Raw genomic sequence first — 25,210 nt, 5'->3', positions numbered from 1 at the left:
TACAAGTACTGCAAATCTCCAGCATCCTTATAATATTAAAGGTAGCATTTGAGTAGAAGAAACAAGAGAAGTGTTGCGGTTGGCTGTTAGAACTAATTAGAAATAGCTGATGATCCTGTGCAATAAGAACAGTACTTAAACCATGCAGTGTTCTCATATCCATCTTCAGGTCAAATCAAGAGTATTACATTATCATGGCAAAAATAGTAAAAACCGTTATCTTCCTGATAGAAAAGATAAGATAGAAAAAAACCTGACGGACCATCTACGGCTCCATTCTCCACCTGCCCATCTTCTTCTTCATCTTCCTTAGCGATTGCGGTAGTGGCTGCTTCCTTTGTTCCATTTAAAGATGGGGAACCTGATGGCTCTTCTTCATGCACCCCAGACTTCTTTTTCTTCTTCTTTTTCTTTGTCTCCACTGATTCCTAATCGAACACAATAAGATAAATTACAATCTAAATCAAATAGAAATTTCTTTCAACTGGTTATCAAAGCCTAATGACATGTAAGTATAGTACAGTCTTTTCAACTTGCATAGTTATGTTTAAATGACACATTTCAATCTTCATTGTGGGTTCCCAAAAACTAAAAGCACTATCCACCATCACCCTCAACAATCCCACCATTCAAGTCTAAAATACTAATAAACTAAGTTAAAAACATTACATCTCAGCCTGGAAAATCATTTTATTAAATAATGGAACACCCCAACTGGACACTGTTGGTACAAGACAACAATGATGCTTGCGAATTGCCACTTCAGAAGCAAACTAAATCAATCAAAGTGAAGCAGAAAAAAGGAAAAAATACAAAACAGACCAATCGGCTCATTTGCTTTTTCATGAAAGCATATTTGTCCAAGCCCATAGTAGAAAATTTAAGATGATTTTATTCACTGACATCCCAAAAAATAAGAGATTCTACCTATTAAAATTTGAACAATCCAAACATCCCAAGGCAAAAATACTCGTTAAACAGGTGTCAAAGTTTTTTGAAGGAAAAATTCTTCAAACCCTAAACAAATTTATGATATTGTTCCCCTGGTATCCCACCAACCAAGAGATTCTACCTACTGAAATTTGAAAAATTTATACATGCCAAGGCAAAAAATACTCAGTAAACAAGTGATGTAGTTTCTTGGAGGAATAATTCTTCAAACACTAAAGTTCTAAACACAAAAGGAGGCAATTGAAGCTAATTTTTCGATAAGGAGATAACACAACAATCATCACCAATTGACATACTGATTGATTGTCCATGATTAATGGCAAAAATCCAGTTTTACGAAAAAGGGAAAGAGATGGAGAGCAGAGTCATCATCATAAGAATGTATTCCAAAGTGAAACGCAACCGAATCAATATTTGTTTTCTTAAGTTACACCTTGTATTTTGGATACCAATCAACACACATCAAAACCAGATTAAGATGGATCTCGGATCTGTCCTCGTGGTTAAAAATTCATAAATATGGTTTCCTAAGTAAAAAAAAATTGTGTTGAAATGCGACAGAGCTCCTCAAGTTGAAAGTTTTGCCACCAACAGGTTTAATTTTCCTTCCCCATTTCTGGAAATGCCAGATTCAGAAGCTACTAAAATATTTGAGGGACGTGAACAATGCTGCTACATCATTAGTGCCATTCTCAACAGAGAGAGATGCTATGATCTTTTATCAGGATTCAACTACATAGTTTTTGAGTCTTGAAAGAGAAAAATGCTATGATCTTTTGTCAGGATTCAACTGCATAGTTTTTGAGTCATTGACTCAAGAACTCTGCAGTTGTATCCTGATAAAAGATCATAATTTGATACACTGCATAAAATACCTTCTACTTGTCATGGAGGGATGCTGCTGCTGCAAAAGTGTTTATTTGTGAAGATCCAGTCTGTGAGCCCATCTGACAGGACAGTGCCATTGTAGCTGATGAGAGCTAGTAGCAATGCAAATGCATGGATTCTACCAAATGAATTCTGTAATGTCCCCTTTTAGATTTCCTCGAATTATTATACTTAATGACTTGATTCAAACACTTGGTAGGCTTATTGTTATAGAACGTTAAGATTAAAGAGGACTAGTTCGATATATTTATAGATGTGAATATGGAATGTAAAAATGAAACTTCCTTGTCTGATATAGTATTCAGTATGCAAAGGGATCTATATTCATGGGAAATTCTGATTGTCTTGATGTTACACAGTTATAATTTTAGATCTAGATATCGCTCTCTGTTGTGTCTGATAGTTTGCCTCATAAACCTGATCCGAATAATATTATTTGGTTGCTTTTCCTAATATAGATTTATGTTTATTCAACTATGACATTGTCCCTGATATAATTTCTTTCAACCATGCGTCCTTTACCCTTGCAATGGGGTAAGTATTACCATCCTCTATTCAGTTGTCCCTTGGCTCTTGGGAGCCCTATAGAAAATAACTAAGTATTCGATTATTGCCCATTGAAATGAGTTTGAATATCTTCTTATATATTCAATTATTGCCCATTGAAATGAGTTCGAATATCTTCTTATATGTTGCAATTGGAATGACAAGTCATGTCTGTTCATCATTGCCTCCCTTACTCATACTAATCATACCTCTTCAAGATGATTATGCTTATCAATTAGATTTCCTAATCAGCGCCCAATAAGTGATCTGGTTGTTTGTAATTGAATGTCACTTTATGTCTCATAATTAATCTTCTTAATAGTCGGTGCTTGCTAAACAGTTCCGTGTCTTCTCACACTCGCTGATCATTGATTATATCACTGATAATATTTACGTATCTATTAATTGTTGTCCCCTTACCCACATACGATTGGTCTTCTTACTAATTGATACCACCATGATTCATTCTGTAGATTATACTCCCCTTAGCTTAATCGTATCTATATTTGTTATTGCTACCTCCCAGTCATTGTTATCGATCCCCTCTTAGCTGATGATTAGTTGCGGAAACAAAACCTGATTATGTTCTTCAAGTATCGATGTTCCCATGCTCCCACAATGACTTTCATGTTCGTCCATTATAAGTTTGCCTCCAATCGATATCTTTCACCTAATCGATGTCTCATGTTGTTCACTGCTATGTTGATGACATTTAGATATGATGCTTGCAATAGACTTGTTGAGTGTATGCAGATTCCACGTGGATTACCTTTGCTGAGGCCTTTGTCCTTCAATCGATAAATCACTAATTTCATGAAGTGATAGCGAGTCATCCATGTATCGGCTTTATGGCCCATAGTTAATATAATCGATCATTGTATCCTTGTTTCTATTAATAATAAGTTTAAATCTTTAATTTAAACTTATTTAATCATTCTTCCAATCGCTATCGATTCATGCCTTAGCCGAGTATGATCATATTCGTCATTTGAAATATCGTTACCACTGATGATCCCATCTTAGCTTGTGAGTGGCTCGAGAACAGGACATTACAAATTCCAAGTGATATGAATGCATGCCATGTGGCCTAGACCAAAATGCAAGTCTATGGGAATCTCTTAGCTTACATTGTTCAGAACAGATCTAAACATGGAGGCATTGCATAAACAACACCACAAAAATCTTTGAATAGGTGATCAACATAAAATGAAATGATAATTACCTTGAAAGAGTTTGTTAAAGAAAGCAATCTTTTAGGCTTCAACCATGTTAGAAATAACAGCCTTTTTCTACTGTAAACATGTGTTTGTATCTTCTAATTGGCACTTTCTAATGCAGAATGCCCTTTGTAAAATTCAACTTTGCACTTCATTAGTCATGCCATCCTCTAGCCTTATATCTTTGTTCATCCATTCCCTTATCACTGAGAGATTTGCATGTATAACCATCCTTTGGTTTTATTCTATTACTTACCCTACCCCCTACCAAAGGTCTTTATTTTACAATTTTAATGGCAATATTAGTTACCCTCCTTCTCACCAAAGGTCTTGTTGTGACCTAATCACACATCACCCCATCCCAAATAGGGACCCCCTACCTTTTAGGCCCTTTTGGTCGTTTGGTTTTGGTTTTTGTGGGTTTTGGTGGCAGTCTCGTTAGTCTCTCGGTTTTGCGCATGTTTGGGGGTCAATTTGATTGAGTCTGCTTTTTGTTTGAGCAAATTTGGTGAAGTCTAGGGCATATCTCAACAATTTTAGGGTTTTTGCCTTTAGTCCTAGATTTTGGGGGTTTTTGTTAGGGTTTTGAAAAAAAATAAGCATACAACTGAAATCAGGACCCTACAAGGAACCTCCCAGTAAAATTTGAGCCAAAACGGAGCAACTTTCTATTTTTAGAAAGTTCCTATTTTTTAGGGATTTTACTAAGTCCTGGAATGTCGTCATTTTGCCAAAAATCAAACTTACTATTTTTAGTAAGTTTCTATTTATAGTAAGTCATTCATGTGTCCTATCTAGGGATCTAACGTTGACGTTCTAAAGGTTTCTATTTTTGGAAACTTTGTTCTGACAGGACCATCCGGGCAAAGTTATGGAGGCCAAGCATTCATGACTACGTCTAATTCCAGAAAGTCAGAAAGCAAATAGGGAGTGTCAGAAAATGGTTAAGTGTTGAAAACCCATTCCTAAAGTAGAAAGCTCAGAAATTCACCCAAGTCCGGAAGAAGCATGAAATGTTGAATTCCTCCTTCACAGTGAAAATCCGCCCCACCACTCAAGAAAGCGCCAGAATGAAGCATGCATGGAGAAATAGAAAATTGCGAGAATCCATGCCAAGTGTGAAATAGCGCCATAAAATGAAGTTGGGCACTAAAATTTGAGTTGCCTCGGAATTCACAAAAGTGTCAAAATTCCTCCCCCAAGGCAAATTTGCGCCCTAGACCAAGGATGGGCGCCAAAGTGGAGAAGTCAAGGAGGGAAGGAAAAAGTGCGAATTCCTCCTTCATGAAGAATTAGCGCCCAAGAAGAGGTCATGGCGCCAAACTCAGGAAGTCAAGGAAGAACTCCAAAATGTGAAATTCCTCCTTCAGTGCAAAATTCTGCCCTAGGAGTTGGAAGGGCATCAAAATTGAAGTGTCATGGAGAAAGGAAAAAGTTGTGAATTCCTTCTCCTAGGTGAAAATCCACCCAACACTCAAAGAGGGCGCTGAAAAGGGGTAATGAAGGAAAATCCTCCAAATCATGAATTCCATGACTAGTTCAAAAATCCACCTAAGGAAGATGATGGATGCCAGAATTGCTAAGTCAAGGATAATCAAGGAAATGATGAATTCCGCCCTAAATTCCATGCTTAGCTTGAAAACTCAAAAATTTGTCTAAGGCATGAAAGTCCAAGGGTCAAGGAGGAATGAAAAGTAAAAACCCCATGGGGCAAATTTTTGAATTTTCTATTTTTAGACACTGAATCTTATCAAAATCTGTAAAATTTTATAGATTCGGAATCGTGAGGAATTTCTCTATCCAATGAACCTGGCTCCTAAATTTTAGGAGGATCCCTAAAAAATAGGAGATGTTGAAGAAGCGTGAAAATTCCTTCAGAAGCAGAAGAGGACAAGTTAGAATGGAAAATCAAGAGAATCTTGAAGAATCTTTCAATTTCCCTCTAAAATTTGAAAGAATGGAAAGTTAATGAGTTGGCGAAGGGAATCTTCCAAGTATGACGCATAACTTAGTGCATTAAGTGAAACTTCTAATTCAAACTCACTCACAAGGGAAGTTTCTTGTGCATGGCACAGTGATTGGGAAAGTAAGACGCATAATAAATTCAATTGCTAAATTGATGCTTCGTAACTTAGCAGTATGATTTGAAGGATTCTATATAAGCATGGAGAAGCATTTCATTTCTCACGTGCAGGATTCAAGAAAGAAGAATTGGAGAAGTGAAGAGAGATCATACTTAAGTCTTTTTTTTCATCATTTCCAAGGTGCTTTTCAGGATGGCAGAATCAAGCAAGGCAGCTACCCTCACCAAGCAAGCATTGATCAAGGCAGAGATGAAAGGTTTCCTTCCTCGTTCCCAGATGAATTCCAGATGGGAGGAAATCAGCGATACAAATTTGGGCACATTCAATTTGGTTGCATTCAAGATCAGAATGTTCGGGACCAACAACTGTCAAATTTGTCAGGAGCGGAATTGTTGCGGCAGCTAGTTTTCCTCCTACTATTCAGTGTCCAGACTTGATTTTGGAGTGTGCAGAGCATTATAATCCAGAGCGGAAAACAATTTCAACGTCAGATGGCAAGTTGCTGGCAACATTGACCCCGAAGTCAATTGGTGAGGATTTCAAAATTCCTTCACACTATTCCATGACGTACAGGACCAGCAGTGGAGCTAAAGCAGTATATGAAGCATGTCCTACCAGGTGTGCTGACTTGATTAATAAACAGTGGTTGCTGAAGCCTAGGATGCATGCCTCCAAAATGCCAAAGACTCTCACTATCTTTGAGTTCAAGCAGGAATATGTGGACCTGATAATGATGCTAAGCAGAGTAATGGGGTGTTCACATTCTGTGAACTTTGAAACATGGATGTTCTTCTACATAGGCGAGATCATGAATGCAAATGTGCTAGTTGACTGGGCCAGATTGATTAGTCATTACTTGCACGAACAGCTGAAAAATTTAAAAGAAAGAAAGTCCCAGTCCTTCTTCATGAGCTCCTATCTAATCTATATGCTTGTGCGAAGGGGAGGATTTGATGGTGTGCCAGCAAGTGGAATCATGGGTTGCGGACCAGCACAGCTGAAAGTGCATGAGTGTTATCCCCAGCTGCATCTTCACAATGTTAGTTCTTATAGGTTGGCGAATGACACCTTCACTATGTAATTGACATGGCTTATGCAGAAGCAATTGCACGTAAGGGTGTCACCGCAAGCAAGAGCCTTGGTCCAGAAGTATGGAGCCACGTTCTTACAATTTCCTAAATTCACCTACAGCAGGACGCGGGGATTTTCATTCTAGTCATACAAGTTGTCGAGGTATCCAACGGACAAGCTCATATTGTTGGAGCTTATGAGGCAGTTAACAACTTATGATCAATTACACAAGAAGAAGAAGAAGCAATCTATTAAATTCCCAGTTGTCCTAGGTGACTTCGTGGAAATGTGCCCAGGTTTGGAAGCAGCTGAGAGTGCAGCAGGGGAGTTGGCATTCTATCGCCTGCCATTTTATACATCTAGGGCCCAATATGATCCTTGCCACCAAATCAGAAAGTTGCTGGCGTAAAATTCATACACAAATTTCACTTAGAAGATTATTGGGCAGGTGTCGAGGATGACCTTGAAGTCCAAAGGAAAATGCATTCCAGATTGCCCCTTGACACCATCAAGATAAGTGAAATTAAGGTGCCGGAGCAGGTGAAAGAGGATTCAGATTTGGTGCAACCTGAATTTGAGAAAGTGAAAGATCAGCCCATTCAATTGCCAGACTGGTCAGAGCCCAAATGGATGATTTGAATGTCCTGGCTAGACCAGTGCTAAAATTCACTAAGCACTAGGTTGACCGGTAGATAAGGAAGTTGGTGGAAGGAAATGTTCATTTGACATATTAGCTAATGGGAAGTCTAGATTCCCTCAATGAAGCAACCGAAGGTTCTTCACAAGCCCAGGCAAGAGGAGAGATTATTGTCTGAGATTGTTGCATCAAGATTGTTGAAGTAGCCAACTTAATACATTGTTTGATTTTGATGGTGTATTTTTGTTCTATTTTAGCAATCTGCATGGTCTTGCTCTCTTCATAGATTAGATTTGCTTACATGTTGTTAGGAGAACTGGATTTGATAGGATTACTTGTTGCAGAGTCCGAGCTCATACTTTTGGTGTGCAGCTGATTGTTGCATACTGTGCAAAGTTAGCCTGAGCCTTCTATTATGTGTGTATGCTTAGCTTCGATTATCAGTGGAGATTGTTCGATCTGATGGTCTACATTGGTGATCTGAAAAACTTCTACACACCCTTTGAAGATTGCACCGCCTTCGCGTAGTTGTGCTCTGCTGGCGAAGCAAAGCGTGGTTTGATTTTGCATGAGTGATCTCGTCTCTTGTTCTTAGGATTAGATTAGCTTTAGCATAGTTCTCTCTACCCTATTCTCATTTCCTTTCAGCATATTTCGAAAATCCAAAAATCCAAAATTAGGGCTTTCATTGCAAATCATTCACATAGAAATCTTTGAACTTGCATGAGTTTGTTATCCTCTTCAATTGAATACATAAGGCCCCTTGGGTTAATAGAAAACCCATCAATCAACTAAGTCACGTGCACGCACTGGAGGAACCTTGGAATTAGCCGATTGAAGTTTTTGTGCAATCTTAGCATACGGACTAATTTTGATCAAGAGAGAGTAAGGTGACCATTGGTAACTTTATTTTGTGTTCAACGCTGTCATAAAAAACACGTGAACGTGTCTTTCCTTCACAATTTCAGTGGCAATATTGGTTACCCTCCTCCTTACCAAGGGTCTTTACTTCACAAGTTTTTTTTTTGGTCAGATATATTCCTATAAGGTGGATTGTCTATCTCTCAAGTAGGATATCTTGTTCCAGAGAAGGCTTTTTCTTGAGATTTAAGTTTAACCTATTATCACCAGAAATGGTAAAAATGAGATTGAACTTTGTTTATGTATTTAATATATATAATTATAATATATGTTTTGATAGATACATATATTTTCAAAATTCAAGTATCTGAATCAGAAGCCTTATGTCGAATTCCTCTAAGATTCATAATGGTATCTCACTTAAAAAATCTCTTAAATGAAAAGCAGGATTTTCAAGAATTTCATGTTCTGAATTATGCATTCACCTATTGGGAGAACCTTTTGCAATTAAAAGATACCAGACAGTGTAATGAACCTGCAAGAAAAAATATGCTGAACACACAGACATATTGCAGAAACAAGACACAAAAATGTTTTTATTATCTTTACAACACCACTTCAAGGGGGCAACCTCCAAATAGAGCATACACTCCAATTACAAATATTCCAAGATGCTGTTCAATCAAGAAGATTGTAAAGTTTTGCCGAAGGCAACAACTATCATCCCATTCATGTGGAATGAATAATTTATTCTAACTGGTGGGATGACTTACAAAGCATATGCATCCCTTCATTTAAGCTAGAGTGCTACCTAAGGGTGACTTGTAAAGCATATGCGCCCAACTAATACTAGCTAGCATTGCCTCCCCCTACAAAAAAGCATTGTCCTCAAAGCTTAAGGAACACTAGTAGACTCCCATGTGGCATCTTCAAATTGCAAGCCCTTCCACTAGACTAATACCTCCTCAATAGAACAATTGCACAAGTGTTTTCTGTGTTTGTCCAAAATAGCCTCAAGTTCCAAAAATATCGAGCCCTTCTCATCCAACTCATGTAGCTCTGTTGACACTTGAGGAGCAATAACAATCACTTTCTTGAGACAACAGACATGAAAAATGGGCAGATTTGACAAGGTGGAAGTGCTAAATTGTATGCCACCTCACCTATGCACTAGATAGCCTGATAGGGACCATAAAATTTGGGAGCCAACTTATGACATTGCTTGTTTCACAACTGTTGAGTTCAGGAATCACTACTTACAGTTCTAGAGGGATCAATTCACTTCAAGGCCAAGGATGTATCATTGCTGAAAGTGGATAAAATCTCCTTCACTTTGGGCTCACCTAAACCTAGGAGATCGTTCCTAGAGGTAATACTTAACAAGATTCGATTACAATCGAATATATGGAATATGAACAAACTGCAATAGTATTTGTTGGGTACCAAAACTGCTGCTCCATTCCTATAAGTTTATAACAAAATCTCACTCACAAGGCCAGAATTGTCATCATACAAGTGAAATTTGTTCATCAACAGATCGTGGAGGATTAAACACCAACTCTACGAGAGTGGGTTTCATGTCTTGCTATTCAAACTAAACTTAGACTCGAGAGGGTGTACCCAAGGGTATACCTCAACAGGTATTGCAATTAAACAAATGAACAATTAAACCAATCAATAGCCAAACCCAACTTGTTGACTTGGCCCCAAAGCTTGTCACTGAACCAAGTACACTAGCTATTTCAAAACCCCTATATAGCTGATAAAATTATGTCATCATGACCTACATGAAATAGATTCGTTTGAATAGCTCTCTTGATGATAAAACCTTGGTTATATTACGAGGTCATGAATGCACAAAACTACTCCTACTCGTACACTACAGATTTATGTTTTGAATGATGTGAGATTGGTACATAGTTCCAGACTGGTGCCTGTCTATTGGGCAGCATAGTCGCAACGCATTTAGAGTAGAACCAGTTGGAATCAAAGAACAAGGAGCTATGTATTTGCATACAACAAAGATCATAAAACTTGCAATAAAGCATACTCATTAATCCATAATGGAACTGCACATATCCATACATAACAAGAGAAATATCACCACAAATCTTGTGATGTATTCAAAATGTTGTTACATTCATCTAACCCAAAGATTACATCTATACCAGCAAATATGGCAAAGGAAAATCCCTAGCTATGACTAAGCAACCCTCATGGGTATATACGCCATGTCATGGAGACATTCTCTAACAAATTAACTTACAATAATGATCCCCTCTAATTCCACTAACTAGTAATTGGCCCAAAAGAACTAGACTGGTATCTATGGCTGCATTGTAACATGTTGGCAAATCTCTGGCATCTGATGACCACAGCCAAACCAACCTCCTCAAAAAAATGATCACAATCCTCATTACAATAGTAGCAAGGCGTCAAACCCTAACCCATGGAAATGTAGCAGTGTCAAATCCATGACCAAGGATCAATCCCACCCAAAATTTTGCATCCACATTAAAAGTAGCATCTGCAATAACTTCTGGTAAGTTGAGCATTGATTTATGGTAATTGGGTGACCATAATGCAATAATAGCAGGTAGCTTGAAGCAAATGCATACGTTAAGTTTTGATGCACAAACATATTTTCAAATTTATGCTCTTTCGATTCCTAAGCAGGTGTTAGGTGTCAAGGCTGCAATTATGGCAAAATCCCATACGTTCTGGCACCATCAGAGCTTCCAGCATGTCAGAATAGAGGTTTGTAGGATCTTGAAGTGCAACCAAACCTCTGTCTCTGGATATTTTTTGAGGATGAGTGTTACTGTGATCATTTTTTATCTTATGAATGGTTTTGTTTAATTGGTATGATAGGATTCAGCTTCCATATACTTGTGAAAAACAGCTGGAAACTGCCCACATGATTTGGACATGTTTTTCAAGTTTCCAAAACCTCTCAGAGAGTTTCCAGATTTTAAGTAACATTTAAGATGTCCAGAAATGAATTTTCAGACTACAGAGATCATCCTAACATATGATATTAAAGAAAAACAATGTTCTAGAATCTTCTAAAATACTTTCTCAAGATTTTATGTAATGGTAATAGGAAACACCAATAACAGCATTGTGCGCTGCAAAAAACATGGCCTATATATCAGCGGACATGTGGTCAAGTTATGGTTAGACGCATGGTGTAATAATTTGCTAAAAAATCATGTTTACTCACAATTAATTTGCTGCTCGAAGGATTTGGCAATCTGATTTGAATCAGACTGCTATGTTTTTCCCAACGAGATGCATATTTTTCAAAGCAAAAGAATCAAGAGTCATTCACAACTTATTCGACTGGGCCTATATCTTATAAGTTAATTATTTTGCCACTCTGGACCTCATTTTTACAGAGCAGATTTGGATTTTTCTGGAGCTAAGGTAGATTTTGACAATGTAGCCAAATATTGGATCAATTAGAGCCCACTCAAAGGCACTCATTCTTCAGTGAAAACCCACTTCATTCTCATTCATTTAGAACCTAATCACTGCTTTATGGCCTCAACCCCATGTTTTTTAAATAATTTGTAGTGTGGTTAAAAGCAATAAAATTATGAAATATGGTATGCACCATAAAGAACCTGTGGCCTCGACGGCCTTATTCTGGACTTATAGTGGGGGTTTCACCCCTCAACCCCACCCTATATCACAACAAAGAACATGTTCCTGCCCCTCGAATCTGTTTCCTGCACACAAACCCCACTCTAGTTTTAAAAAGAAAATATATATATCGTATATGCATATTACTTTGAGCTTCTCCTGATGGAAAAGCAGCATTTTTTTTTCCTTTATTTGGCTTAAAATAACAAGAAATGCATTTTTTAAATTTTTTCCCTATTTTTATGAATTATTCAGCATTTTTTAACTTCCCAAGTTTTACAATATTAATCATCAAGTAATTGAATTTTGATTATACTTTTGGTTTGCTGAGTCAATCCCAATTCCGATTAATGCTAATATAGTTCGATGAATAGGTTAAATACAATCCAAGCTTCTCGCCCACCACACTCAAGGCAGCTTATAACCTCACTTAACCCAAAAATTCAACAAGCCAAAAAATACTCCATAATAGTTATGTGATAAAATCAGAAAAATAGCAAAAGCTACTCCCCGAAAAAATGGGTCATAAACCCATTGCATATGGGGTGAAGTGATGATTTAACGAATATGGCTTAGATGACACACTGCTGAAGGCCGCCCAAACCTCTGTCCACCCAAAATTTTCTGAGGAACACAAGCATGGAAATAAATTTGTATGGTGAAACAAAGGCAACATGCACTGCCTATAAACTCTGGAAAGCTATATTTTTAACACATATAATGGGTACTCACGCTCCAAGCTTAACCCACGCTGCCCAAAAATGTACATATATATTATATGCATCTGCGATACTCTTTTACACAATTTTCTTCAAATCAAAGATCAACGAATATTGAGTAATCCGATTATAAAAAAAATCGAAAAGTGAAAGGAAATTTGATAGTTTTACTTATGGTCTAATACATCATTAAATCCATTTGATTCCAACCTGCGAAACGCTTATGAAATATTTGAACAAGAAAGCACGGTGTCGACCTAAAAATTGTAACTGCTGAGATAAACATTTACAATAGATAGGAATAAAGAACTTACAGGTCCTTTATCTAGGGCTCTGCTCTCCTCCTCAATCTCCACTTCTTTAACATCTCCATTTTTCTCTGCACCTCCCATCACTTCTTCCTCTGGCAATATGAAATTTTCCAATAGACCAGCCCTGTCCAGTATATATGACTTTCTTTCGAATCGGGAGGCTCTATCTATATATATAATTTAAAAAATAAAAATAATAATAATTAAAATAATTAAAATAATCTTCTTCTTTTGTTATTTTGGAGGGTTACGGCTTGAACCCTTCTCGTGAAAATATTACTTATGTGCCGGAAAAATTTCGATCGAAGTTATTGTCCACAATACGAACTTTCTTACTGTGAACTTTTTTAAATGAGGTTCTTAAGAGTAGGAATAGGTATCTTTCTCATTGAATCAATTGTTATGGGTTCTTTTTTAGATATCTTTAAAATATGAATAGGTGGAAGTAAAATGATAGTCATTGAAAATATTTTGAATGGAAGAAAAAATATTTGAATAAAATTAAATATCAAATAGATGAACAATTGAAACATCAACTTAAATGCTTGTTCAAATAATAATAAAGAAATAGATATTTGTTATAGATAAAAGATAAATTAAACAAGTCATTGTAGGAAATGGCAATAGAGAGAAACAGAAAATATTGTCTTGAGTTAAATCATAATTATGATTAGTTTATTGATCATGGTCTATTGATATCTAATTCTTCATAAATAATTTTTCATATTCACAATGATTATGCTATGAAATTGTAAAAAATTAGTAAAGTCTCTATTTCTAAAATCGGAGAAGCTACTAACAATGAAACATCATGACTTCACAAGTATATCTACATTTCTTGCACATAGAAAAAATCATAAGACTATCAACAACAACATTGTACATTCCATGATAACATTTCCTTTCATACATATTTAAAAAAACCAATGTTATCATCTATCACTAACATTGTCTAGGTATCGAAAGATTCAAAGCTAATTAATCTATGATAGACAAATAATGGTAAAATAAATGACATAATCACTGTCAACATGTTATAAGTGAAAAATGTATAGATAAAACATTGGGTTTAGACATATAATCATAACATATGTATGAAAAATACAATCAAACATTTAGATGACAATACAAAATGTCATCCATAATAAATATAGTATCAAAGTTGAATAGTAATACTTGATGGAATTATATTAACCATGTAAAGTGAAATGGGCTAAGGTTTCTGATGATTCTTATATTTTCTATTGATCAAGCTATATTAAGTTTTTGAAGATGCACACTTCAAATTAAATTATAAATTGTAAATGAACACTTCCTGTAGTGGAGAATGAATGTCTAATACCAGTATTGAATAATCACTAGCATCCTTGTAGTAGAGAATGAATGTCTATTTTTAGTAACTATTCAATACTCGCATGGTACAAGTGGGTCCATAGATAGAATATTTGATTTAGTTGTAGCTACTAATGATTATTGTATGTAAATATATTATTAATTTGTTTTCTCTTTGATATGGATAATACATGTTTTTGATTAAAGTAAAAGCAAGTTTTGAAGGGGCCCCGAAACCCTTTACAAAAGGACCTTACAATATAAAAGCATTAAGAAACCAAGAGGAACAAACATTAGGAAAACCAGCAAAATAACTAGAAAAAACCAGCTAAAAGCCCCAAAAAACCAACAAAAAACCAGCCAAACCCGACAAAAGGAACTAATTTATATTTTTCAGGGCATTAGCCAAGTTACTGCTAATCCCATACAGGTCTTTGATATTATCCCTAAGATTAGGGATATCCTTAGCAGAAGTAGCAGCAGCTTTCTTAACACTCGCTCTAGTTTTCTTTGTTGCTCCACCAGGTGTAGCTTCCCCACTTCCAATCTCGATTGCATCTTCATCCATGTCGAGGTCCACCACCGGATTGGGAGATCTGGAGTTATCAAGGACCTTTGAAATATCCTCTAGGTTCTTTGTAACAGCAGACAAGATATTCGAGATAATACCCAACAGGTTTTTCATCGCCACTTTCCCTTCTTCCAGATAGTCAAACTTGAGCTGCCATTTCTTTAACTTTTTCCTCCATGTCCTGCTTCCATTGCTTCTGATTCCTATCATCTTCCTTCCTTTTCTCATCCATCTATTTCCCATTTTTTTCCAGGTTCTTCAATAGTTCATATGTCCATCTGTCATAACCCAATCTAGCCTCAGTAAGTTTTTTAAGGTTATCCAAGAATAACCCTTCTCCAGCGCTTTCCTTATCCTCACTCAAACTATCCTTAGTCGTGTCCTTCTCGGGTTCCTTATTCTTCTCCCTCTTAGAATTCAAATATTTTTCCTCATTATCCTTATCATCCAAATCCACTATAGGTTGGTTGTTGTCGTTGCCTAAGCTAGCACTGTGAATTGGGCTATCATTGTCGGACTCGTTCTCACCTTCTTCATCCTTTGCACCCACATCCTCATTTTTCCAACTGTCCTCACCCTCTGACTCATCTGTTCCCATTTCACTGCCCTCTTTTCTAGTTTCCTCTATGTCATTCTTTTCATCATGGGCTTTCATCCCAGTGGCTTTACCTGGAGAAGCAAATAACCTCTTGTTTTCCTGCTATTGGTATTTTGGTATGGTTTTGTCATTGATGTCAACACCTACTAAAGCACTAGCACTTTGGAGATCCAACAGCATTCACCGGCAAGCAAGTAACTATTGCACAGTTACTGGTATATGGTTCACCGGCAGGATATAATGATCACCGGCACTTGGAATAATATGGAAGACACTTGGTAATATCAAAGACATCATGTGGACATCTTATCTTAATGAATTAATCATTGGTATATTCATATTTGCATATTTGCTTTTACCGCCAAATAGGTCCAAGGTTATCTAGGGTTACACCAGCAGGCTTATCTTTTCCAGATCAGCATGGCACGCTATGGAGATGATTAATTATTGTTGTAAATGCATTAAGCCAACATGTTCAATCAGTTATTGCATCGAATATTATATTGTTTGTAAAATATTTTTATTATAATATCTTGTAGAGCCGACCTACTAAAATTGGTCTTAGGTTATGGTATAAATGTAAGATCTTATTTGTAAGATCAAAGTGAGGAATGCGAAAAAGAATTGTGTGAAGGTATATGCGAGATTAAGCAGTGCAATACATGCAGACATCATTTGAAGGTGAAGTTAGGTTTTTGTGAAAGCATATCAGCATTACACTGGTATTGATTCCAGCATATGAAGATGCTATTTTGTGCAGTACATTCTTATTGGATTTAACCATCCAACTATAGTCAGTGTGACTCCCATTTTGTGATTGAGCAGTGAGCTCTAGGTTGTTGGCCTTTCTGCATGTGCAAACCCCATTTATGTACACTTACTATCTGCAGTAGTATCATCTGATTGTGGGTAAGGTTTCCCACTGTGGTTTTTCCCCTTACAGGGTTTCCACGTACAAATATTGGTGTTATGTGTTGTGGATGACTTTGTGTTTATGTTTCGTGCATTAATATTTACCGGTATAGCAATTAACTGTTAAAACTGTCTACCGGCATACTCAACTGGTTTACCGGTATTAAGCATTAAGTTGGTTAAGTTGTTTTTGGTTTGAATTTATTAGACAACTGATTCACCCCCCCTCTCAATTGTCTTCGGGACCTAACACCTGCATGGCAAGGGTTTTACAGTGCTCATAAATGAGCAACAGAAGCCCACAATGGAGCACCAGATTCGAGGGATTCTTGTTGTGTTTATTGAGAGACCTAAAAAGGGACCTGAAGAGATAGTAGGGCAGGGAGACCCTTTTCTCATGCCTGAAGTGGTTTAATAACACAAAGTGATAAGTGTGGGCCCTGGAAAAGCGACCCTCAACAGTTATGTATTCCATTATGGCATTCAAAACTCAGCCCCAAATTTTCTTGATATTGGAGGCTTCATAATAACCCCCTGTGGCTTTTCCAATTTTAGCCCTCTCCTTTTCCTTACGCAGGAAAAGATTTACCGCATTATTGGAAACTTTAAGATCTCTAAAAAAATTGTGCCCTGAGTGGGGCATACCTATCACAGTCACAATGAGGCCCACATCCAATTTGAACCTCACGCCATAGATTTTAAAGGACCCATTACTCCAATTTTTCAGAAATTTTGGAGACTGCAAGATTAACCCTACCTTTGTCGTAATCAACCAGCTTCTCCATGAAACTTGTTAGGGATCCTTTTTCCAGCTTCGCCCAAACTTTCGGCATATCCTTCCATCTGGATGTGTTGTCTGGTTCCTCCCTCCTTAAATCACCTCCCATATTCAATTTCAGACTTCACCTCTGTTCTTCTGCAAACTCAAAACTTTCTTCTCGTTGTCTCTCGAAATTTTGAAAAAGATGACCCACAAAGTGTGCGAAGTGATATTATATTTGATTGGGATTCTACCACTTTGCCAAGTAATCATTACCTTTCTATCAATGCATAAATTACTCATATCAACTAGCATGATTATGCGGTCCTTCTTTCCTCGTAAATTTATCCTTTCTGAGGAAATCTTTAATACTCATATTAATGTCTTCCCCATGCCAAATTGTTTGAGATTTGGAGTTAACGCCTAGGTTAGCCAAACAGTCTGCCACCATATTTTTCTCTCTAAAGGCATGTTCTATTATTATTACTTTAAAACTAGCAATAATTTCCCTAGCTTTCAAAATAATGTTTTCAATGGACCACGATGGCTTGGTTTCCCCCTTCAAACACTTAATAATATTAAATGAGTCTCCCTCAAGCCATAATTTATCATGATTTAGGTTCTTAGCAATAATTAGAGTATTCAGCGTAACTGAGGTCTCAGCAAAATGATTGGTTTGAGTCCCCAAAGGACCAGCAACCGCCACTAGGCAACTTCCAACAAAATTCCTAACAATGCCCCCATAACCAGCTTTACCCGGATTCCCCTTAGAAGCCCCATCAAAGTTGGCCTTTATCCATCCCTAAGGTGGAAAACACCAAGCAAGACCTTCTTTGCCCTTCTCCTCACTAGATTTGGTAGTGGAAAGGTTCCACCTGTCATTGAAGTCTTCTTTAGCAACTAGTCCATCATCAATACCATTGATGCATTCAAAGATACTCTTGTAAATTTGATCCACCACCACTTTAGGGTTGGCACTTTTATCCCTAAAAATCATATTGTTGCACTCTTTCCAGATATTCCAAATAACATTAAGGAAGGTAAGTTTCCAAAGCTCCACAATCTTTGGGTTGGAATTAGGGCATTGCCATTGCTGCTAGGATTCCCCTAGAGAGTTCGGAAAAACCCAACTCAGCTTCCACCTACTTAAAATAATTTTCCAAATTTCCTACCTGAAAGTACACTGATGGAGAATATGGCAAGCAAAATCTTCTTCCCTGCAACAAAGAGAACACCTATTAGGAAAAATAAATCCTCACTTTTGAAGGTTGTCCAGAGTTAATACCTTGTTTTGGATAAAGATCCAAAAAAAGATATTAACTTTAGGAACTAACTTCTTATTCCAAACTTTAGCCCAAATAGGAATTTCTTCCACAACTTTATTTTGGATAGCCACAGCTGAGGACACAGAATACTTCCCATCTGGGGTTTCCCTCCATATCAATCTATCCTCTTTGTTGTCTCTCAGAATTTTAGAAGAAAGCACAATCTCAAGAAACTTTAACCCCGGACACTACTAGCTAAATTCAATCCATTTCCCATTTCTCTAGTAATCTCTAACCAAACCCCCATACCTGCTTTTGAACCAATCTTTCCAATCATAAAGGATTGTAATTTCCTCCAAAGGTTTATCCATAATTCATCTGTCTTCCCAAAATCGTATACTTCTACCATTCCCCAGATTCCACATTCTTCCAGTTGTAGCCCAACTTTTAGCCGATTGAACTACATTCCATATTGCAGAACCTTCAACAATAAAAGATTTATCTAAAAATTCTTCCTCAAAAGGTTGCATGTGAAGATATTTATTTCTCCAGATTAAATTCCACTCTCTTTCCTCCCCTTTCATTCTCCAAATTTGTTTAGCTAATAAGGCATTATTCATAGAGCTTATATTCCTTAAACCCAACCCCCCAGAGGCCTTGGGAGAGCAGATTTTATTCCAGGCAATAAGGGGAATTTTATTCTTGACTTCCACTCCCGACCAAAGAAACTTTTTTTGGATTCTTTCAATTGCTTCCGCAAACTTTCTAGGGATTTTAAACAAACTGAGGTCATAAACAGGCAAGTTTTGGAAAGTGGCTTTGAGCAGTGTAACCTTGCCCGCTTGACTAAGGACTGCCCCTTTCCAACCTGCCAATTTGGAGTTGAATCTGTCAACCAACTTAATCCAAAAATTATCCGCAGGCTTAATACAAAGGGGAAGCTCCAAATAAGTAGAGGGAAGCTCAGCTATTTTACAACCAAGAATTCTTTCAATCCTTAATTGTCTTTGAACAGGGGTATTGATGAAGAACAAAGAGCTCTTATCCCAATTAATTTTTTGACCAGAAGCAGATTCATAAATATTCATAACATTCTTCATATTTTTAGCTTCCCTAATGGTAGCTTCCCCCATAGTGATTGAGTCATCAACAAATTGTTCATGAGTACAAGTAAAATTGGAGGAAGAAGGTTTCAATCCTTTGAGATTGCCTTCTTCCACATTTTTAAAAATAAACCTACCCAAACTTTCAGCTAAAATAGTAAATAAGATCAAACAAGTTATTAGTTTCTCCAACTAATAATACATGTTACAACAAAGGATCAAACAAGTTATTAGTTTCTCCAACTAATTATAATATTTGACTTTTTTTTATCAATTTTACATAATATTTTATAATATTTAAATTATCATAAATAATGAAGTTAAAGTTTTATCTTACAAGTTATTTCCTTATGGATAATTAAAAGATAAATTAAAAATGAATCTATACTATAAAATATTCAATTGAATGTTTAATTACATTAAATGTCATAAATGGTTGAGTCATTATAAAATATTATCTAAATAAATTATCAAACATATGAAACTCCATTTTAAATCTTCACTTGTTGGAGTTTATTCTATTTTCAATGTTTTATGTTTGCAAAATAGTTAATGAATTTTAAGAATGTAAAGTTACTGGGTTGTACAAAATTGTATTTCCCTATCAAATGGTGATGATGATAGAATTAAAAGAGTACAATAGTTTGAATTGTCACTAAAGAATAACTTTTAATATCTTATTCAAAGCCAAATATACCCATAAATAAATTGAAAAATGATCAGATCTAAAATAAATTCTCTAAATAAATTATGACCAAGTATTTTTTTGGATAGCCAACACCACAATATATCCAATATTTATTAATAGTAACCAATATAACCAACTTTCAAGGATTTGCACCCTTTAAAGATGCACCATCCTCTCGGATATGGGTTTTGCATTATATTCTTACACTCAATCATATATGATATTAGACTATTTTTTATGAATTAAGAATTCACAAATATTCTTGAATTATATGCTTACACTTAGTCATAAATTACATTAGACTATTTTTTTATGAATAAAGAATTCACAAATATTCTTGAATCGATAAAAACATTATGACAAGTACTTGGAATTAATGAAGAGCAAGCATAAACTTGTATAGAAGTGTTATCATAGTTATAACATAGTCTATAAGGTTATTAAAATTCTCGCTCTGCAAGTTTCAAATTTCAAACCCCTGCCATTCATGGTGGACTCTGTTGGTGGGGATCTTCCCCACCGTCTAGGGACCCTGCTTTGGAATCTACGATGTTGATACTGTCCGTCACATCCTCTCCTATTCCCACGATGGGATTCTCCTTTCGGTCCAGCTGTGATTCAGCTTGACGGTTCTACTTCAGAGAGCTCTCTGGTCACGCTCATGGTTTCTGATCCTATACTCGACATGTTGATTGTTCATGATAAGCAAAATATCATTGAACCTCCTACTAATAAAACGAATCTCAAAGGTTGGAAAATGTGTTGGTCGGAAACACTGAGACTGTGGACCCCAACATCGTCCCCGTCTACTTGCAAACTGAGGAGGGAACGTCTTTAGAGCTTCCTGACGTTGTTCTTGAACGTATTTTGCAAAACATGGCTAATACTTCGGTGGGAAAATTCTTCTCCCTGTGCTCCATGGTGGATATGGTTAGAAAATAGGTCAAGGACAAATGGAAACTGAAAGGGAGTGTTTCTGTTAGTGTCATGCCTGGAGCCCTCTTCCTCTTCAAATTCACTATTGAGGAGGATGTCGCTCTTGTCCTTTCTGGTTGTTGGTCCTATGGTCGAAAAAATCTTTCACTTTGTCGATGGAAGGTTGGTTTTGACCCAGCGGCTGATTTGTAGAAAACTACTTCGGTTTGGGTTCGGCTCCCAAGGCTCCCCCTCGAATACTGGGATGAGTCCATCTTTAAATGGATTGGGAATTCCTTTGGTCATCTTGTCGGTATTGATGAGATTACCAAAACCAAATCAGTGCCTGGTCTATGCTCATTTTTATGTTCAAGCTACTGTGAGCATGAATCTCCCCAACTTTATAACCCTCAAATCCAGGCTTGGTAACTGGACTCAAGCCCTTGTTTATGAAAATGCCACCCTTTTCTGCCAAAAATGCTGCAAAACTGGGCATATTATTTCTCAATGCAAAGCTCTGGCTCCCTTGCCTCTTAAGATCAAGGGTCCGCCCCTAGATGAAATCCATGTGCCAAATGTTCCTCCCATTCATCAAGGCCCGATTGTGGGGCATGTTGTGGCTCCTACTTCTAGCCCAGACCTACCTCCCCCTGGAGTTGAGGACTTGATTATGGAAGAATACCTCTTTGCTAAGAGTATTATCAACCTTCTCAAATATCCTGCAAAGTATGTGGACGAGGCCTCTAAATCGGCCCTAAAGGAACAATGCATCTCCTCGATGGCCAGCTCAGTTTCACCGGTTGATCAACTGGAAGATGGTGAGATTGTGAGGGGCCCCATTCTCACTCTGAAGATGGCTCACTCCCTGATGGTGTCATCTCATCCCACTCCGCACTAGGGTATCCCCTCCCCTGGTGCTCCTGGTGCATCATCCAGCGGTTGCATGACTCTTGTTGATGAGGGTTGGATTACTCAAAGACTCAAAACCAAGAATGCAAATCTTGATGTGGGGACAGACCTTAAAGTGGGTCAGCCATCGCAGAGACTATCGAGACAGAAGAAAGAAGTAAGGGATATTGCCAATAGCAGGCAATGGGCCTTGGAGACGTCCATAAAAGGTAAGAAATGAAGGTCCTCTAATGGACTATGAGGGGCCTCAACAACCCCCAAAAGAAATATGCTCTTAAGAATTGTATTTTTGAAAATAAAATTATGGTCCTTCTCCTTCAAGAAGTTAAGATGTCTATGTCTTCATTTTCCCTTGTTCCTGGAAAAATTTGGCCTGGTGCTAAGTTTGTTATCAGTGATGCTACTGGAGCCTCTAGTGGCTTGGTTACCATGTGGGACCCCTCCCATTTCTCTGGCAGTCTTCTTTCCTCCTCGGCCAACATTTTGGTCTCTGAACTCTCTTCCCTGATGGACTCTTGCCTTCTCATTAATGTATATGCCCCCAATGTTAGATCGGGTAGACTAAATCTCTGGAATGACATAACTGCTCTAATACAAAATAATGTCAATTCCCACTGGTTGATTGCGGGTGATTTCAACTCTCCCCCTCTGAGAAGTTGGGGGCCTCCTAGAGTACTCTAACAGTATGACTGATCTTGTCGACTTCATTGCAACAAATGGGTTAATGGATGTGGAACTAACGGGGCAAAAATTTACTTGGTCCAATCTTAGGAAGGGAAAGGATCTTATTCAAGTCAGACTTGACAGATTTCTCATCCCAGGCAATTGGGGAATTGGTCCCTCCTTAAAGCTCACTGCCCTCCCTAGAACGGTCTCTGATCATGACCCCCTGCTCCTTTGGAATACCACAAATGTTGTAAGGAAAAATAATCCTTCTAGGTATGAAATTATGTAAAAATCTCATCTGGAGTTCAAGGATTGCATTAAAAGATGGTGGAGCACCTGCATCCTTGGCACACCTATGTTCTGGATTGCCCATAAGCTTGATTTGGTCAAAAGGAACGTCTGGGGTTGGAATAAATATACCTTTGGGGACATCTTCAGGCAAAAAAAGGAGCTCAATAGTAAACTGACTGTTATCCAAGAGTGCATTGATCAAGGTGACTCCCTTGAAGCTACCCATATGGAGGAGGATGCTCTCCGTAGAAAATGGAAGGAAAACTCCCACAAAGAAGAACTCTAATGGAAACATGAATCTCAGGTACAATGGCTCAAAGAGGGTGATAAGAATACGACTTTCTTTCATAGATCTACTATTATCCACAAGCGTAGAAACCACATCTCCTCCCTCTTAGATGATAGCAATCAAGAGGTCAATGATGAGGATAGTTTGAGCAGACTGACTACTAACTATTTTTCCACTTTGTTTAGGGAAGATGGTGAATTTGGGGCCCCTGCTGGGGAGAATCTTCTCAACTGCCTCCCTCCACCCCTCTCAGTGGAAGATAACAACCTCATTTTGGCCCATGTTTCTGAGGAGGAAGTCAAGTCCGTTGTTTTTGCTATGGGTTCCTTCAAAGCCCTGGGTCCTGATGGTTTCCCCCCAAGTTTTTTTCATGATTTCTGGGATGTGGTGGGCCCTGATGTTGTTCTGGCCACTAGGGATTTATTCCGATTTAGAAGGCTTCTCAACAAGCTCAATTAAACCTTAATTTCTCTTGTCCCAAAAGTTCAAGAGGCATCCAATCTCAAGGACTTCCACCCTATCAATCTCTGCAACACTATTTATAAAATATTCAACAAAGTTCTCATTAATAGGCTCAAATATTTCTTGGATTCTCTTATTAGCCCTTCCCGCAAATGTTTTAAAGTAAGTAAATAGATTCTTGATGTGGCCATCTCTACTCATGAGATAATTCACTCCATGGACAAGTGTCATCGATCAGGGATGGTGCTCAAGCTTGACATCTCCAAGGCTTATGATAGAGTCAACTGGAACTTCCTTTTCAAAGTTCTCAAGACAATGGGTTTTGGAGATAAACTCATCAAAATTATTGGGGAATGCATATCTACGGTCACCTACTCTGTGCTTCTCAACAGGAGCCCCCTGGAGAAGTTCAGGGCCTCCAGAGATCTGCGACAAGGGGATCCCCTCTCCCCTTACCTTTTCATCATCCTTGCTGAAGTGTTCGCTTATAATTTCAACTCCATTGTTCGCAAGGGAGCTCTCTTGGGCATCAAACCTGCCTCTACGATGCCTCCTAATGTTCTTCAACCATTCATTGATGACACTATTCTCTTTGGTATCTCCTCTGTGTGGGAAGCTAAGGCTTGGAAATCCTTTCTCAACTCTTATGCTTTGGCCTCTGGCCAACACATTAACTATGAGAATAGCAGCATTTATTTCTTTCACACTCATGTCCAACTCCAAGATAAAGTCTGCAGAATCCTTGGTTGTCAAAGGGCCTCCCTCCCTAGAATCTACCTTGGTCTCCCTTTGAATATCAAAGATATCTTTAATTCCTTATGGATCTCTATCCTCGAAAGAATGTAGAAGAAGTTGGTTGGTTGGAAAGGTAGATTACTCAATAGTGCTGGGAAATTGCAACTGCTCTCCTCCTCCCCCTTTTTAAGATTTATGCGGCTGTGGCTGCTAAGCTGGAGAATATCCAAAAGACTTTCCTTTGGATGCAAATGGAAGAAAAGAAGAGGCTCGCCTTGGTGGGCTGGGACAGAGTGTGTCTACCAAAGGCCATGGGCAGGTTGGGAACCCGCAAGATCTCTAGGTTCAATAAGGCCCTTATGACCAAAATTGCCTAGAAGCTTTTGAATAAGGATGCAGATTAGAGCAGGATCATCAGGGCTAAATACCTGGGTAATGGGGACTTTTCCTTTGTTCTGAAAGAGGAGGGCCTCCCCAAGGGTTCCAAAATTTGGAACAACATCTTGAGTTGCAGGGAGCATTTATCCCATGGTATGATGTGGCTTATTGGAAATGGAAGGAATATTCTCTTCTGGGAGGATTGCTTGTTGGGAGAGAAGCCCCTTGCTTCTTCCCCCTCCCTTAGAAGGCTCCAGGATGTTGCCAAAAGGTTCTTTGGAGGACTGCTGCATTGATCATCCCTTTCTCCTCCCTACTTCTAGAGAGCTCCAAAAGCTTTTGGCTGGCATGTTCCTCCCCCTTTTTCCTAGGGAAGATAAATTCATTTGGAAGTGGGACCCTTCTG

At 37.8% G+C, this 25,210-nt stretch overlaps 1 protein-coding gene across 2 annotated transcripts in view; it reads right to left on the bottom strand.

The window, feature by feature from the left end:
• Nucleotides 1-13,129, bottom strand: part of LOC131079877 (methionine aminopeptidase 2B) — a 63,045-nt gene extending 49,916 nt beyond the window's left edge. Inside the window, exons 1-2 of one of the 2 annotated variants that reach the window (XM_058017918.2) lie at nucleotides 12,934-13,129; nucleotides 263-428 (exon numbers count right to left, since the gene is read on the bottom strand). In XM_058017918.2, coding sequence (XP_057873901.2) covers nucleotides 263-428; nucleotides 12,934-13,011 — 244 coding nt within the window. In that variant the 5' untranslated portion in view covers nucleotides 13,012-13,129. Of the gene's footprint in view, nucleotides 1-253; nucleotides 429-12,933 lie in introns of both variants that reach the window. The other variant, XM_058017917.2, reaches the window with a different exon arrangement.
• Between the last annotated feature and the right edge of the window lie 12,081 nt (nucleotides 13,130-25,210).

Source organism: Cryptomeria japonica, chromosome 10 (assembly GCF_030272615.1).
Source record: "Cryptomeria japonica chromosome 10, Sugi_1.0, whole genome shotgun sequence".
In the NCBI taxonomy this organism is placed as follows: domain Eukaryota; kingdom Viridiplantae; phylum Streptophyta; class Pinopsida; order Cupressales; family Cupressaceae; genus Cryptomeria; species Cryptomeria japonica.
The sequence above is the reverse complement of the archived record's forward strand: the minus strand, read 5'-3'. Positions and strand labels throughout refer to the sequence as shown.